This window comes from Hemiscyllium ocellatum, chromosome 26, assembly GCF_020745735.1.
Source record: "Hemiscyllium ocellatum isolate sHemOce1 chromosome 26, sHemOce1.pat.X.cur, whole genome shotgun sequence".
Taxonomy (NCBI): domain Eukaryota; kingdom Metazoa; phylum Chordata; class Chondrichthyes; order Orectolobiformes; family Hemiscylliidae; genus Hemiscyllium; species Hemiscyllium ocellatum.
In genome coordinates this window covers 27,625,605-27,644,875 of record NC_083426.1, presented here as the reverse complement: position 1 = coordinate 27,644,875, position 19,271 = coordinate 27,625,605, and the positions used below count along the sequence as shown (strand labels likewise).

The following is a 19,271-nucleotide window of genomic DNA, read 5'->3' as shown; positions in this document are numbered from 1 at the left end:
AAAACTTTCTATTGAAAACAGCATTTAAAACAGCAGAAACTTTAACAACTTAGGTTTAGTACTAAAATAACACTGCTTCCAATAATAAGGATTCAACAACAGTAATTAGCATTGACTACCACAAAGCAAAATTAGTGTTGTATAAGGTGGTCAAACTCCTAACAATCATTATGTAAATCAAGATAATCAATAACTCCAAGTCCCAACAAGAATCAAACAATGCAACAAAAAGCTCACCTACACCACTAATCTTTCCACCAAAAAATTTATGGTATTGGATCCATTACATAGATTGACCAGTGTGGAAAGCACAATTCCTAAATGTTCTAACAGCTTCAGCATTGGGCACTAAATAAAATACAGAACAGGTTTGCTCACTTCTCTGACATGAAAACAACATCAAATCATGTGGTGCACACACAACAAATCGATATGAATCAAATTAAATTTGACAAACTCCTAACAGCTTTTGATCAATCTTTCACTTCAAGAACAAGAAAGACACTGGTAAAAGTATACTTTAATAGCAGATATCAACTTCCAGACGAGTCTATAGATAGCTCTATCAATGATCTTTGGTGCAATCTGGACCATGGAACTATGGAAATTTACGACAGAGCTCAGTTGGAGCAGAATTCCTGCTGATCTCCTACATAAAGTCAGTTACTGAATTCCTTCAAAGAAGATCTAACTCTTGAATAAACAGTCCAAATAACAACAGATACATGTTTCTAGAACAGTTTTCTAGACATTTACAAGGAAAAAGATTAAAATTATTGTAAAACATTTGAGAGTGTATCAACTAACTACAGCAGAATAAATCATATGACCCACGAAGACAAAGCTTCTCATCTGAACAATTTACCACATGTGACAATAGCAACATGAAATCCTAACCAAGCTGATGCTCTAACATCTTATCACAGGTTCAGTTCCAAAACTCCAGGTCAGCAAAACTAAAACTGCCTAGCCTTCTGCCAATAATGTAATTATCATAGGAAAAGAGGTCACTTCTCAGAGCTGTGCTACCGTTTGAAGAACATACCAAGCAGCAAATCAAAAGGATCCTGACCTAACATGCACATCCATGCCTTGAAGCTGAATCTTGAAGAAGAGATCAATACTGCAGTGGAATAAGCTTCTTTTCATGAAGATTAGCCTCTTAGGAGAAACATTTATTATAATCCCACAGGAGAAAGTAAACAATCACTTGATATAGATCTGGTAGATGTCATCCACATAAATAGTTAAACAAATTTGAGTCAAATACTGATGCCAATGTCATGGTTTTCTTGCATGATACCTATGTTATTGGAGATGAAAATTTTACCACCAGATTGAAACTGTGCATAGCTGGAAGGATTGCTCCTGCAGTTAAAATGATATTTGAATGTCAGTATGATGTGTAATATCTCATATTTGATGAGAAAGCTTACTACATCAGTGACTACCAATCTTTCCTATTGAGTGAGAAAGCATGCTTTGTCCTCAATCTCCTGTGCAGTGTAGAGGAACGCACTCTCACTGACAACATTGTCTTTCAGCACTAATATCACAAATGGTTTAACAGACTGAAATGCTTGAAGGTCTTTATAAAATCATTGTGAAACCTGACGCTAAACCAACATATCTCTTTACATCGAGAAAAGACCCCACCCTCTTACAGAAAATGAAAGTAGAAGACCTGGTCAAAATTGCTGTTATCTCTCCAGTGCCCTAACCGACAGAATGATGCTCAGGTACGGTCATAATCCCCAAGCCCAAATGCTCAATCCAAATTTGTATAAATCACGCCCAATTAAAAAAAGTAAGTGCTGTAATAATCCATTTCATGTTTACAGATGATGAACATTTCACTTGATCTTTACACCTGAAGAAAATTTACGAAGCTGGGTGCTGACAGTGGATTTTGACAAGTCCCTCTGGGTGAGTAACAAAGAGGATTGATGAGGGCAGAGTGGTAGATGTGATCAATATGGACTTCAGTAAGGTGTTCGACAGCGTTCCCCATGGGAAACTGATTAGCAAGGTTAGATCTCACAGAATACAGGGAGAACTAGCCTCTTGGATACAAAACTGGCTCAAAGGTAGAAGACAGAGGGTTGTTTTTCAGACTGGAGGCCTGTGACCAGTGGAGTGCCACAAGGATCGGTGCTGGGTCCTCTACTTTTTGTCATTTATATAAATGATTTGGATGCGAGCATAAGAGATATGGTTAGTAAGTTTGCAGATGATACCAAAATTGGAGGTGTGGTGGACAGGTTACCTCAGATTACAACAGGATCTTGATCAGATGGGACAATGGGCTGAGAAGTGGCAGATGGAGTTGAATTCAGATAAATGCAAGGGGATGCATTTTGGGAAAGCAAATATTAGCAGTGGGTGGGACATGTATGGAATGAGCTGCCAGAGGAAAGACCATAAGACATAGGAGTGGAAGTAAGGCCATTCAGCCCATCGGCCACTCCGCCATTCAATCATAGCTGATGGGCATTTCAACTCCACTTACCAGCATTCTCCCCGTAGCCCTTAATTCCTTGAGACAACAAGAATCTATCAATCTCTGCCTTGAAGACATTTAGCGTCCAGGCCTCCACTGCACTCTGCGGCAATGAATTCCACAGGCCCACCACTCTCTGGCTGAAGACATGTCTCCGCATTTCTGTTCTGAATTGACCCCCTCTAATTCTAAGGCTGTGTCCACGGGTCCTAGTCTCCTCGCCTAACGGAAACAATTTCCTAGCGTCCACCCTTTCCAAGCCATGTATTATCTTGTAAGCTTCTATTAAGTCTCCCCTTAATCTTCTAAACTCCAATGAATACAATCCCAGGATCCTCAGCCGTTCCTCGTATGTTAGACCTGCCATTCCAGGGATCATCCGTGTGAATCTCCGCTGGACACGTTCCAGTGCCAGTATGTCCTTCCTGAGGTGTGGGGACCAAAACTGGACACAGTACTCCAAATGGGGCCTAACCAGAGCTTTATAAAGTCTCAGTAGCACATCTCTGCTTTTATATTCCAACCCTGTTGAGATAAGAGACAACATTGCATTCGCTTTCTTAATCACGGACTCAACCTGCATGTTTACCTTTAGAGAATCCTCGACTAGCACTCCCAGATCCCTTTGTACTTTGGCTTTACTAATTTTCTCACCATTTAGAAAGTAGCCTATGCTTTTATTCTTTTTGCCAAAGTGCAAGACCTCGCACTTGCTCACGTTGAATTCCATCAGCCATTTCCTGGACCACTCTCCCAACCTGTCTAGATCCTTCTGCAGCCTCCCCACTTCCTCAGTACTACCTGCCTGTCCACCTAACTTCGTATCATCGGCAAACTTCGCTAGAATGCCCCCAGTCCCCTCATCCAAATCATTAATATATAATGCGAATAGCTGTGGTCCCAACACCGAACCCTACGGGACACTGTTCGTCACCGGCTGCCATTCTGAAAACGAACCTTTTATCCCAACTCTCTGCCTTCTGTTAAACAGCCAATCCTCAATCCATCCCAGCAGCTCACCTCGAACACCATGTGCCCTCACCTTGCTCAGCAGCCTCCCGTGTGCCACCTTATCAAAGGCCTTTTGAAAGTCTAGATAGACCACATCCACTGGGTTTCCCTGGTCTAACCTACTTGTTACCTCTTCAAAAAATTCCAACAGGTTTGTCAGACATGACCTCCCCTTACTAAATCCATGTTGACTTGTTCTAATCAGACTCTGCTCATCCAAGAATTTAGAAACCTCATCCTTAATGATGGATTCTAGAATTTTACCAATAACCAATTGGTGGGTGGCACGGTGGTACAGTGGTTAGCACTGCTGCCTCACAGCGCCCGTAGACCCGGGTTCAATTCCCGACTCAGGCGACTGACTGTGTGGAGTTTGCACATTCTCCCCGTGTCTGCGTGGGTTTCCTCCGGGTGCTCCGGTTTCCTCCCACAGTCACAAAGATGTGCGGGTCAGGTGAATTGGCCATGCTAAATTGCCCATAGTGTTAGGTTAAATGTAGGGGTATGGGTGGGTTGCGCTTCGGCGGGTCGGTGTGGGATTGTTGGGCCGAAGGGCCTGTTTCCACACTGTAAGTCTAATCTAAAAAAAAAACCGAGGTTAAGCTGATTGGCCTTTTCCATCTTTTGTCTTGATCCTTTCTTGAACAAAGGTGTTACAACAGCCATCTTCCAATCATCCGGGACCTTTCCTGACTCCAGTGACTCTTGAAAGATCTCAACCAATGCCTCTGCTATTTCCTCAGCCACCTCTCTCAGAACTCTAGGTTGTATCCCATCGGGGCCAGGAGATTTATCAATTTTAAGACTTTTTAACTTTTCTAGCACTATCTCTTTCGTAACGGCAACCAAACTCAACTCAGCCCCGTGACTCCCTTTAATTTTTGGGATATTACTCATGTCTTCCACTGTGAAAACTGATGCAAAGTACTTGTTAAGTTCTCCTGCTATTTCCTTATCTCCCATCACTAGGCTTCCTGCATCAGTTTGAAGTGGCCCAATGTCTACTTTTGCCTGTCGTTTGTTTCTTATGTACTGAAAGAAACTTTTTCTAATATTACTGGCTAGCCTACCTTCATATTTGATCCTCTCATTTCTTATTACAGGGTGGAGACTGGTACAATTGCAACATTTAAGAGGCATTTGGATGGGTATATGAATAGGAAGGATTTGGAGGGATATGGATCGGGTGCTGGCAGATGGGGCTAGATTGGGTTGGGCTATCTGGTCGGCATGGATGGGTTGGACCGAAGGATCTGTTTCCATGATGTACATCTCTATGACTCTATGACAATGTCAATACCAGTTTCAGTCAATACAATTTCAACAGATTATCCTTTGGTATCACTTCTGTGGTTGAGACTTTCTAACTCATTAAGTCCAACATTTTACAGCCACTAGATGGCATCATATGCCACATGGATGTTACCCTAAAAATGCTGTAAATAATCAGCTCCATGACAGGAGATTACATAATGCCATGACACATTTACACACAGCAGGCCTTAGACTGAAGACAACTGTGAGACATTGAGGAAATCCATATGTTTCCTTGGTCAGTAAGGAGGGGATACAAGCAAACACCCAAATACCAGAATGAAAGGAAGTATCCAAAAATTGCAAAAGGAGAAAAATAAAAGCCATGCTGAATCCCAATATTTTTCATCCATCTCCAAGATGGAGGACATAATAAACATCCCAAAGATAACTTAAAGGCTAAGTGCTAATAGGAGGCAGGATCTCATAAAAAGAGTATTTTTCATGAGGGATAGATTATTTGACAAGCTAATGGAACTGAAAGCAGTCTCGTCAACAGGATCTGGTGGCTTGCAGATAATGGAAGTATTGGTGAAAATATTCTAGAATGCACTGGATTCTAGAGGGTTGTGGCAGATTGCAAAATTGCTAATGCAACTCAACACTTTTGTGAAGGCACAGAGACAGCAAGAAGGATATTACAGGCCAGTTAAGCTAACATCTGTCATTGGAAAATTGCTAGATTCCATTATTAATTATTAAGGAAAGAAAATAAGGATATTTAGAAAAGCTTAAAATAATCAAAACTGGCAAAAATTGTTTTGTGAAAAGGAAATCATGTTTAACAAATTTGCTAAAGTCCTTTGAGGATAGAAGAAACAGTTGATAAAGGGAGACTGGTAGATGTGGTATATTTGGATTTCCAGAAGGCATTTGATAAGGAGCCACAAAGAAGCTTAATGCACATGATAGGAATTTATAGTATTGGGGTAATGTATTACCAAGGTTTGAAGATTTTTAATGCATACAGGGCACAATCACGATTAATGGGTCTTTTTATGCCAGAAAGATATAGGTCCGAGGGAGTGTTGCTGAACAAAGAGACCTTGGAGTGCAGGTTCATAAATCTTTGAAAGTAGAATTGCAGTTAGGTAGGATAGTGAAAAAAGGCATTTCGTATACTTTCCTTTGTTGGCCAGAGCATTGAGTACAGAAGTTGAGAGATCATGTTGCCACTGTGGAGGGCATTGGTTGGGCCACTTTTGGAATATTGCATTCATTTCTGGTCTCCTTTTTATTGGAAGGATGTTGTGAAACTTGAAAGTGTTCAGAAAAGATTTACAAGGATGTTGCCACCGTTGGAGGATTTAAGCTACAGGGAGAGGCTGAACAGGCTGGGGCTGTTTTCCCTGGAGCGTCAGAAGGTAAGGGATGACCTTATAGAGGTTTATAAAATCATGAGAACCATGGATAGGATAAACAAACAGACAATGTCTTTTCCCTGATGTCGGTGAGTCCAGAACTAGAGAGCATATTGGTTTAGAGAGTGAGAGGGGAAAGATATAAAAGGGACCTAAGGGCAACTTTTTCACATAGAGGATGGTGCGTGTATGGAATGAGCTGCCAGAGGAAATGGTCAAAGCTGGTACAATTACAGCATTTTAAAGGCATCTGGATGAGTATATGAATCAGAAGGGTTTTAGAGGGATATGGGCCAAGTGCTGGCAAATGGGGCTAGATTAGGTTCGGATAACTTGTCACCATGGACAGATTGGACCAAAAGGTCTGTTTCCATGCTGTACATCTCTATGATTCTAAGTAGTGGAGTGCCACAAAGATCAGTTCAGGACCTCATTTGTTTGGTACATGAATTAATACTTGGAGCAGGCAGCAAAATATACAGTATCCAAAATTGCTCCTGTTACAAAGATAGGTGGGCATGTCACTATGAGGACAGAATGAATCTGTAGGAGACATGGATAGATTGGGTGAGTGAGTAAAGCCTTTTAGATAGAGCTTCATGTAGGAATGTGTGAAGAACTACATTGGTAGGAAGAATCAAAAAGTCAACTGTTATTTAAATTGAGAGAGATTTCAAAATTTAACAAAAATACAAAGCAGAGGGGTCTGAGTATTCTAGTCAGGAAACCAAAAAAGGTTAGCATTTAGGTGTAGCAAGTAACTATGGCAGCAAATGGAATTGTAGCCACTATTGCTAGGGGATTGGAGCATAAAAATAGGAAACACTTGATACATCTGTACAGAGTACTGGTGAGGCCACACCTGAAGTACTGTGCCCGTTTCAATCCTCATAGATAAGAAAGGACATACTGTCATTGAAAGCAGTCCAAAACAGATTTATCATGGAATCCCAGCAGTGTGGAAGCAGGCCATTCAGCCCATCGAGACTACACCAATCCTCTGAAGAGCATCCCAGCCAGACCCACCACTCCTGTAATCCTGCACCTTTCATGGCTCATCTACCTAACCTATCACATCCCTGGACACTATGGGCTAATTAAGTGGCCAATCCAACTAAAGCAAACCTCTTTGGATTGTAGAAGGAAACCAGAGCACCCCAGAGGAAATCCACAGAGACATATGGAGATTGTGCAAACTCCACATAAACCTCAAAGGGTGGAATCAAACCCGGTTCCTTGGGACTCTGAGGCAGCAGTGATCACAACTGAGCCACCATGCTGCCCTAAAGGCTGAACTGGAAAATGAAAAGGTTAACATGTCAAGAATATCTAAAGACATTATGCTTTCATTCATTATGGTGTTGAAGAATGACAGGTGATCTTATTGAAACAAAGATTCTATGGAGCTTGACAGAGTAGATGTTGAGGAGATGTTTCCACTAGTGCAAGTCTCAACTTAGAAGACATAGTCAAAGAATAAGTGGACATTCAAAAATGAGATGGAAAGGAATGTCTTCTCCTGGTGGGTTGTTATATCTAGAATTCTCACCTCAGAGAGTTGAGGAGCTAGATCACAATGTATATATGGAGGAGATAGGTAGATTTTTGAAATAATTGGGAAGTTGGGGGATGAGGAGCTGGCATGAAGGAAGACTTGAGGCCTAAGCAGATCAATCATGACCTTGTTGAATGGTGGGGCAGGCATTTGGGGCCAAATGGCCTATTCCTGCTCTTACATTCTAACAATTGGACCCAGGTACAAAGAGAATGTGATTCGATAAATACACACAAGGAACTGGAATTATAAACAATATTATATACAATATGCACTTTAATAATAGAGGACTGGGACTATTTCTGGGTCCCAACCTCTCAGCTTTCTGGGAAGACTTTCCAGCGACACCCAGTTAAGAGGCTTGCTGGCTTGGAAACATGGTACATTTGTCAAAGCTGTGTACTGCATTGGGAGCTCTTACAGGTGATTACCCAGCCCAGGCATGATCACATAGTGAAGGGGTAGTGTCAGGTTACTGATCCAACATTAGCTTCTGTGAAATTCCTCTTGGGACCACCTTCTATCTTCCCAAAATGGAACTGAGGAGATGTTTCCCAGCATTTGTCAAGCTAGAAATTTGAGACAACTTGGAAGCAGGAATTGTGACAGATGCTCATGAAGCCGTAGCCATTGCAATCACCTGGGAAACTGGAATAAAGAAAAATGCACAGGTACCTTGAATCAGGAAAACAGGTTCAGGAGCTGGAGGTGGGGAGAGAGGGCTGAAAAAGTGTTGCTGGTTAAAGCACAGCAGGTCAGGCAGCATCCAAGGAACAGGAAATTCGACGTTTCGGGCCAGAGCCCTTCATCAGGAAGATTCCTGACGAAGGGCTCTGGCCCGAAACGTCGAATTTCCTGTTCCTTGGATGCTGCCTGACCTGCTGTGCTTTAACCAGCAATACATTTTCAGCTCTGATCTCCAGCATCTGCAGACCTCACTTTTTACACTAGGTGGGGAGAGAGGCACCAGAAGTACAGTGAGAAGTGTATGGGAGGGAGCTATTACAGGCAGACAGAACAATTTTTTCAAACTAATCACACAATAGAAGGAATAGTTGCTAACTCATTTGTGTCCACTATATTTAGTTATTATTTTACCATTCGTTATCAGGGAGTGGAGTCATTGGGAGTAATGGGTGAAACAGATTAATGTAAACGTTAATGTGAAAACTGTACCTCATACAAAGCAGTGTGTGTACTTAACTGACAAAAACAAACTTCAGTTTTTATAAAGTTTTGACTGTGAGAATGATACAGCTAAACCATAGTGCACTTTCACAATAGCATTGCATAACCCTCAACCTCTGTCAACCAGGCAGCATCAGTGAAGGATCTAACATTATAATGTATTGAACATGAAAATAAAGAAAGAGTTTCGCAGTAGCTATGAAGTGCTAAATATCACAGCAAATCCATATCTCAGAATTACAATTAGCATCTATTACGTTTCTTGTGTACTGAGTTGTGGTTGTGGACACAAACACCAGACAGCACCAACGTCATCAGCAAGGACAACATCTCCAAACAAGTAGACCTGTGCCTCCTAACCCACTTCACCTTCATTGACAAGACCTACAGACAAATCAATGGAACACCCATGGGATCACCAATATCAGGCTTTTTAGCAGAAGTAGTAATGCAGAGACTAAAAACCTGACCCTCAACCTGAGCTAGAAATCTTCTCAAACATTTCTTGTGTACTCTTTAACATTGATGTTGAGATGTTTAATTATGTTACAGTTAACATATCCTTGCAATGGGGGCAGTTAGCTTAGTTGAATGGACCCCTGGTTTGTAATTCTGCATTATGCCAAAAGCATGGTTTAATTCTTGCACCAGCTGAGGTGGCCATGAACGACTCTCCTCAACCTCTCCCTTTGACTGAGGCATGGTGACCCTCAGGTCAAACCACAGTTGTTTCTCTAATGAGAAAGTAGCCCTTTGGTCTGGCAGGATTATGGTGACTGGCAAGGCAATATCTTAGGAGAGGATGGCTGGAGAGGGATTCTTGGCAAGACAGTGGTAGTGGCCTGGTCTGGCAGCGAAGCCAGGGACTCTTGGTTGCAGAGCAAGTGTGGATACAGAGTAGGACCCATCATCATTTTCCACTTGGTAACTCTAAACAGCCTTCTGGACACAATACTGAGCTCAACAATTTTATGGCTTCAAGTACCTTCTCCTTTGTCCTTTCCCTATCCTCACACGCTATCACATGGTCTGCTATTACTCATCATCGTTAGCCACTAATTGTCCCCATTACGAGCTATTCATTCTCCCAGGCTGATCGTTATCCACTCTCTTTCCAAGTGTTCTTCTCTCTCTTTGGGCTTTATCTCCAACTATCATTTATTCCTTACCCCTCCCCGCACTATACTCGACTCAAAAACCAACCATTTCCTCCTTACCATCAATTTTAAGGAAGGGTCACTGGACTCATTTCTCTCCACAAATGCTGCCAAACCTGCTGACCTTTTCTAGCAATTTCTCTTTTTGGTTCTGATTTCCAGTATCCGTAGTTCTTTCAGTTTTTATTTCCTACATTGGCGGGTCTGGCAGTGGAGCAGCGAGGCAGTGGAGGAGGGGTAGTGATGCAGATGGTTTTGGTAAGCCAGCCCAGTGCTCAGGACTCTCAGTTATAGCTTCTATCCTTAAACCATTCAAAATGGCGCAACGGAGTTTTGAATGTAATTTACTGTACCATTCATTGTAAAATACAAGTGACAATAAAGAAATCATTCATTCATCACTTTTATTCATGCAATAAACTTAATTCATGATTTCTTACTTTCTGATTTACAGAGACTTGTTAACTCAGTACCATAAATTAGATTAGAAATATGTGTCATGGTAGTGCAAAATGTAAAGCATTCAATGGCTACCCTTTATTTCTAGCCAGACATTTGGTTTTGGCCACATTAATGGATTGAATATTGGTATCTGCTGTGAGACTGCCTATTTTGTATTGTTAAACAATGGAAATTCTATCTTTGTGTTCAATATGGGGGATTGCTTTATGTAATTGGGCCAAACAAGCTAAACTTCAGGTGACAAATATTTTCTTGTCATTATTAAATAAGGCACCGAAGGAGATAAGACAGCTATTTGACATCCATTGGTTAAATGTTCCATGCAAAAAATTAGAGGTGGTATTCTTTAGTTACTCGTAGAATGTGTGTGCTTTCTTAGGCCAAAAGGCCTTTAATTAAAACTGATTCATAATTGTTACTGAATTAGCAAATAAAATAATTCCATATTCTGCAACTTATTCACAAACACCGAAGCCATGTACGTGTTCAAATGGTTTCCCATCATTCCACCTCTTCGTCACTTACCATCCACACAGGCTGGCTTGGCTCTCGTTGTGCCAGCAATCTGTCCTCTCCTACAGGCACATCGTGCAGTTTGTCTGGCTATTGTTCTACGTGGTTGACTACTATCTCTGTCCAAGGTAACTATTTCACATGTACCCACAGCCAGTTGACCTGGAATAAAACATACAACATGGGAATCAATTTGAGGGATTTTAATCCTGAGCTCCTCCCCAGTGGCATGACTTATATGTACAAAATTATCACTTTGGAGGAAAACAAACCAGATTCATTCAATACTCAAATTGCAAATTGAATTTCTTCTTTGAGAATCTAATTATAGATAGTGTGATGAGCTTTGACAAGAAACAACGACAACAGTTTACAAAGACTTTAAAATGTGTGATGAATCTGTAATTGTTTTAAAAACATTTGATAAAATCTTTAAGCATTTGCATTCATTGTAAGGGGATCAATTGAGAGTCGCTTGGGTAATAAGATGTACTAGTCCAAGTGACCTGGCAACCCTAGATCTGGGAAGTTGTACCAAAGGGAATGACATTGAGATATGGAAAGTGTGTAGCTAGCTAGACACAAAGAGGAGGTAGACCATAAAATTTTACAGCGCAATACAGGCCCTTCAGCTCTCGATGTTGCACCAACCTGTGAAATTAATTTAATGTCCATTTAACCTACATCGCTACATTATTATCCATATGCACTTCCAATGCCCACGTAAATACCCTTAATGTTGGCAAGATGCAAGACAGGAGTTTGGAAGCTATTAGCATCATATCTACATAAAGAGAAGCAGCAGAAAAGCTATTCCGAAGCTGAAAAGATTCCAAAGGAAATATGCCAAACAGGGAAAATGCACAGATGTAATACTATCTACATGAAAGCTGCTGGCTCTGGAGAATTGACTTACTGCTGCAAGGAAATTCAACTCGACTTGAAGTTGCCGGTGTTTGGTCTAGGGTGGATAAAGTTAAAAATCACACAACATTAGGTTGTAGTTCAACAGGTTTATTTGGAAGCACTAGCTTTCCATCAGAAGTCAACTTGGGGGAACACTGCAAGCTGGAATGGCAATCTACAGAGAAAATAGGTTGCTTATAAACTCAGATACTGTAGTCTCTTTGTATATGCTATCCCATATATACTTCATATTGAATGAATCACATTAATTTATGTTGATTCTGACTTGCATTGAAAAGTTAGAATAAGTGAAAGTTTGTTCAGTAAATTACTTCTTTTAGGGGTCAGTAAGTAAACTTAGTTATCTGTATTTATGGTTTCTTTCTGGGCATTGTACAATTAGCCTGTGTGTGTCATTTCCTGAAGTGATGTGTGTTGCTGTTGAAGTATTAAATACTACTGTAATCATGGATTTTCCATTAAATTTTTTCATAGTTACTCAGAGGATACTTTTGCTTTGGTAATGATGATGAAACTGTTAGCAAATGGCACTATTATTTCATTGAAACTGACAGCAAATTTAGAAGTTGATAGAAAATCAGAATAATGTGGAAAGTCAGATGTTGCCATCAGTGTTCCTCTGTAGGATGCATTGTAAACATTGCAATCAATGTTAGTCAGTCTCACTGTAAAAACCCTTGAATACATTACAACTTATTGAATGAGGTGTAAATGAAGTTTAGTGATGATGTGGAGGTGCCGATGTTGGACTGGGGTGAACAAAGTCAGAAGTCATATAGCACCAGATTATAGTCCAACAAGTTTATTTGAAATCACAAGCTTTCATATCACTGGTCCTTTGTCAGGTGAAGTCACTTCAGCTGATAAAGGAGCAGCGCTCCGAAAGCTTGTGATTTCAAATAAACTTGTTGGACTATAACCTGCAGTCATGTGACTTCTGAATTTTAATGAGCTAAGTTTATAGTTATTATTAAGCACAATTACTAACGCAGACAAACTACTTCTGAAATGTCTAATTTCTCCACAATGATGTTAAAAATTCATATTTTTAAAAAGTATTTCGGAGAAGTTTATCTTTCGCGTCTATCTTAATCCAATTAATAATTATTTTCCTAATCTTAAAATTTAATGTTGTAAGTAAACAAATTCAGTGGTTTTCACTGTCCAGTTTGCTGTTTGTGACTTCAATGTGATTATTCCTCACCCATTTGTTGATATCACTGTGCTTCACACCAGGACATCTTGACTTTGTGCCAGATTTAAATGAGGTTTTGGAAGTGGAAACCTCAAGGATGTCCTGAAACAGGCCCAACTTAATATTTCAAATTAACTGTCATTCTTGCAGAGGTGGGAGGGGAGGGGGGGGTGGTCACTAGTAGAATTATAGAATCCCTACGGTGTGGAAGCAGGTCATTTGGCCCATTGAGTTCACACCGACCCTCCAAAAAGCATCCCACCCAGATATCCCCCACCCCTGTAACCCTGCATTTCTCATGGCTAACGTGTCTAGCCTGCACATCCCTGGACACTATGGGCAACATACTGAATGACAATTTACTTTGGTCAACCCACCTAACTTGCACATCTTTGGACTGTGGGAGGAAACCAGAGCACCCAGAGGAAACCCAGACACAAGAAGAATGTACTAACTCCACACAGACAGTGTGCCAAGACTGAATTGAACCCAGCTCCCCGGTGCTGCGAGGTTGCAGTATGAACCACTGAGCCACCGTGCCCTCGAGGAAGACAGAAAAATTCTGCTCAGCTACAATTCTCAGAAGACTGCTATTTAATTGTGTCTTGGCTAACCCATAAGGAAAGCTTTGTCCAGAATGTTTCATTGGACAAAAATACAAATACCTGAAGGACTCATGGTGTCTTCTTTTTTACTTATTGTTCAGCAGGAAGTGGGGAGAAAGAAAATGGTGTTGTTTAGACCTAAAGGCATGTTTCCACACAAATAGTGTTCATCCCAATAATACCAATGTGACAAATGCATGAAAAATAGTGTAATCACTGCAGGACGTTTACCAAAAGGTCTAGCAAGAGAATAGGTCCTTGCGCATACTATATCATTGCTGTTTTCTAAATGAAACAAATTTTCCTTAGAAAGCTTTGCATATCTGAACCTTTACAGATAGCTGCTTGATTGAAATTAGACTGCCTGTGGTGCAATTAAATCTGCTTGGTCTCAAATCATTTCATTTATTTCTTTCTCCTCCAAAAAAATACAGGAATATTTAAATGTTCCTACAGTCTGATTTTTAATTGGAACAATGGAGTTTTGCCAACAAAAGTCTGAGCAAAATTAAATGCTTAACAGTCAGAAATCCAGAGTAAAAATCCATTTTTATTGTGAAAATATCAATGGTCTTTCTTTAAGCTGTCACTTGTTATCTGCTCAGGAGCATCCTCATTTTTGAAGAAGCTCATCATTCATTTATCATGGATGCACTGAGTGCTTCATAATTTTCTGCACAGAAATCCGGAAGTCCCACTTGCAATCCTTACAGAGCCATTTCAATGGAGCTTGAACATATTTTGTATGCCAGCCAAATTGACCTAAAAGGTCAACTGGAAGATGGCACACTGCACAGGAGGAGGTCATCCAACAGCTTGATCTCTGCCCCATTTGCCAGTTCCTGCTCATCCATGTGGAATGCAAAATATTTCCTAAAGAGCATTAACCAATGAGGAAGATGACAACTGACAGAAACAGTCAACTGTCACAAAACAGACAAGTCATGCAACATAAAAATAAATTATAAGAGTGCATTAAATTGAATTTCACTATGCCTGACCCACATTATATATTTTTTTTTAATATTGTCCAGGGTACAGCACAGTAAAAATCTTAATTATCAAGTAATGAAGGTGGTTAGCATTCATACAGTGAGTGTATTTTCCCATATGTATATCTTTTCATTAGAATCCCAAAAAGGTTATGCATCATGCCTGTCGGATATGTGGATGTGTTACTATTTCAGTTATCCTGGATATTTTTCATGACAATTATATTGGTAAGGAGGTTAGTAACGGTTAACTGTACTCTTAAAAATAGCACTGGCCTGAAGACAAAAGTAACAATCTCAAATTTGGTAGCAATGTCCTCAGGCAAGGTGACAATAACAGATGGAGATTGGGAATAGCAGGCATAAGGAAAGAAGCAACAACATAAAGATAGAGCTGAATGAAAGTGGATGTATCAGAAAATAGTACTGTCTGTTCCAATTTAGATTATGCATTTTTCTAGTTAAATTGAGTGAGCAACAGCAGTTGTTTTCTGGCAAATAGATCAAATTATTTCTCTACCCTGGAACTAAATTAATCCCTCACATTATTATTCTCCTTTATTTTCATCATTACTCTATATAGTGTCCGAACATTACAGTTTTACCTGTCACTTAGTTAGATGTCCCTGTCTGATACATTGGAAGTGTTCCTTCAGATATTGCTGTCCCTCCCAGTGATCATCCATTTAATTTAAAACTTTCATTTTAATAATTCAGATAACCAACACTTGAGTTTCAATTTGGCCTTCCTTTTAACAATGCAACAATAGCTCGTATTTATTTAGTACATTTGACATAAAACATTTAAAGGCGTTTAAGGAAATCCCTGACTTTACAGTTGCCTGCCATTTTAATTATGTATCCTTCTCCAGGTGACATCTCTGCCTTCAGATTTTTTTTAATGTTCCAGAAAAGCTCAAAACAACCTCAAAGAATAGCATCTCAACAAACAATTAAACGCTTCACAGCCTTCCGACTCAGTATTGACAACATCAAATTGTAATCTCTATCGACGTCTCCCATTTTATTTCCTTACCTTCGCCTCTGTTGATCTCAACCTTTTTTTTTCTCATGTTTATCTTGGACGGTGGATATTTCATTACTCTGTCATTCACTCCTCCTCTAAGCCCATCGTTTCTTTACTTGTCCTGTTATCACTCCCTTTGGCTCAGTCCTACCTATACTTTTGTCACAAACTGTCTTCTCATCTTCTGCCTGATCCCAGATCTTTCCTGTGTTTATTTGTTCATCCTCAACAAAATAATTGTTTTCCCACCTTTTTTAAATTCTGATGAAAGGTCACAATGTGAAATGCCAATTTTGTCTCTACATCGACCTGCAACTATTTGTATTTTAATCCACAGCACTTCATAGGAATAACATTAAAAACATTTGACACCAAGAAACTCAGACCAATGGAAAAAGGTTTTAAAAGGAAAAAAGGAGAATTCAGGATAGGTAGAGGTGAGCAGGGAAGGAATTTCTATGCTTAGGACCTTAGAAATGAAAGTGGCACAAGAAGCCAGAATTGGAGTACAGGACAAGGTGAAGGAAGAGGATTTTCTTTTTAAATTTCAAATTGCAGCATTGCTTAACCTGAAGCTTATATAGGTCAGTGAGTAGAAGGGTATTGGACAAACATGGCTTAAGATACAGGCAGCAAACATTTAAATGATGGAGGGTAGAAAATGGCAGTTCCTTTAATCTGGCTGGTAAGCTGCAACCATTTGCCATGAATCCCAGGGACTCACAGCCAACTCGCAGACAGGGAAAAAGAAAGAAAATACAGTAATAATTGGAAATTAATGTATTAGTCATACTGGGGCTTCGTTTTTGAAATATACAAGAAGTGCTAGATCATTTAGTCTCATTTCCAGTTTTACAGGTTTGCGGCTCAAGAAAATGCATCTTTCAATTTACATCTCCCGGATAAGCATCCCAAGGGGATAGCAATAAAATGGGGCTGTAATGGCAGTCAGTAGTCCGTGACTTTGAAGTTGAACCAAGAGAAGAGCTTCTGCAACTCAAGTTCTACATTCATTTTTGTAAAAATGTAAAGACTAGCAAGTCCACACGTTGATCCGAATTTCCTGAAAGCATCTGTGTTCCAAGTAAATTGGGAGCTGAAACCGGGCCATTATTTCCTTACTAAATGCATGAGGGCCTGTTCCAGGCATGGGACCTTGGCGTTTTGACTGATGTCCATGTGGGTGATTTGCTGCTCACAAAGGACATGCACATATTGCTGGAAATATTGCATACTTCATTGAAACTATATGCTTCAATACGCAACTTTCATGCAAAACAAATACAATTACAAAGAGGAGTGTAGTTTTACTGAAAGCACTATGTTAGTACTCAATGCCACTGCTATCAGGAATAAAACATTCATTAAATCTATTCATGCAGGCTCAAGTCATTTAATTAACCCAAAACTGGGAATAAATTGTAACAAGGAAGAATTAGTGGTCTTCCCCATGGAGAAAATGTTATACATTTCTGAACGTAGAAGATTCTCTGTTCAAAGATAACTGTAGCTGCCAAATGGGACTAAGTATCAGGAAAATAACTATTCTAAAAGATTAAAGCAAAAGAATATTTGAATTTCAGAAGAACAATGTACTAAAATTCAAACATTCTGACTATTGACAGCATCTACTCCACCTGATGTTCTGCCTCTCAAACAGCTCCTGGGTCCTTTTCCATGACATTCACTAAATCTGATGATTATGGGAACATTCCCAGACACTTCTCAGTTGACTTTACACTAACTGCAAACTGATTTCAAACTACCCTGGGGTCAACTTTTAATTTTTAATTGTTTCATGTTGTCTCCACTCTTGTTCATTTATAGCTATACTCCTGCTCAGTTTTGTGATAGCCATATAATCCAAATTCAATTTCTCAAATTGTATACACACTTAAAGTATTGCTCTGGAGCCAAAGTCACAACTTCAATCCTTTTTTCTCATTACCTTCCTGTTATACAGTTATACCACCTATTGTTTATTTTCTTTAAAGTACTTTGCACGACCAACATCCATCCCTCCAATACCCCCATACCTCTCCCATCTGATTGTTCTCTTGCCTTCAGACTTTCCGACCACTAACCCAGCCAGGGAATTTTTCTGGTGAGGCCTACAGGGTCTGAAGTCTGTTCCCACCTCTGAAGCAGTGATTGGAATTGCTCTATATTTTGCTGTACAGTGTATTACAGTGAACTAACCTCACCAACCTCCTTCCTGTCCTGTTCAACCCACCCATCATTGCTCATTTGCCCTTTCGTATTTCCTCTCAGAATGTTCACTTGACAAGGCTCTTGATTTTGATGACCTTTTGTTAATGATTACATCAGTACTGAAAATGCTTTGATTATAACTTGGCTCTCTAATTGAAAAAAAACTGCGTGTCCCGTTATGCTTTCCACCAAATGCTGCCCTCCATCACTTTTTCCTCTTATGCACACAACACATTGTTCATATATTTTAGAAAAAGAATCTCATTGACCAAAACTCCCAACTGCGTCCTCTTTTTCTCTGATGTACCTTTTCACCTTCAGTATTTGCAATGAGTGTCTTCTAATCTTGACCGATTTCAGCTTCATCTTCCAAATACCATCTTTTGAATTCACTGGCCTTTCCTCCTCACTTAGTAACTCCTTCCATAATATACTCCCCTCTTCACACTGGATGATAATTGCAAAACTCACCATCTTCCTCTTTCGTTTTATGGTCATTAGCATTGCAAAGACCATTTCTGATAGTCACTATATAGCCTTCATCACATGTACTTCATACTTTGCGCAAATTCTTTCCAGTTTTCTTGATGGGAAAATATTGCTCAGAACTCCTTCCAGTAGCACATTTACATTTCCAACTAGTTAGCATTTAGTCCTCAGCCATCATATTTTTATTGTTCCAGTTACTCAATGACTCCCCCTACTCCACTTCTGGCTTCCTTAGTCCCTTGAAAAAAATCTTTCCAGCCTTCAAGTTCAATCTTTCCTTCCATTATGGTCCCCAACATCCATCCCTCATATTTGAGGGGAGCAAATCTGACCATATTTGGGACACAATGGATTTAACCATCCAGCACCCAATCTGACTGAACAATATCATCTTACTTCCCTTTGTTAAAGCCTCTCAATTTCACAAAGGTTAACTTGAAAAGAATGAGAAGTCCAAACATTTTTATGTACACCTACCAGTCATTATTTCCAACTTTTCTATCATCATCTAAAGATATGTACAAGTAGCTTGTACACTACTGTATGAGCAAGATTGCCAACATACATTCAACTGCCATTGCCACTCATTCCTGATCCCCATTTACCTCTTAACCCAATAATGCACTTGGGTCTCCTTTGCTCTGTTGAGTTAACATCTGGCTCATACAGAGTGACAAACATGTTGGTCCTTGAATAGATCCACTGCCACCTGCCTGATACACCTGTACACTTGATGGCTGATCTCTCATGTGACCAATGGTCAC

The 19,271-nt window shown here is 39.9% G+C and overlaps 1 protein-coding gene across 4 annotated transcripts in view; it reads right to left on the bottom strand.

Moving 5' to 3' along the window:
• Window positions 1-19,271, bottom strand: part of LOC132828189 (chemokine-like protein TAFA-5) — a 334,410-nt gene that overhangs the window by 248,549 nt on the left and 66,590 nt on the right. For all 4 annotated transcript variants that reach the window (XM_060845130.1, XM_060845127.1, XM_060845129.1 and 1 more), the window contains exon 2: window positions 11,074-11,223. In XM_060845130.1, the coding sequence (XP_060701113.1) occupies window positions 11,074-11,223 (150 nt within the window). The remainder of the gene's footprint in view (window positions 1-11,073; window positions 11,224-19,271) is intronic.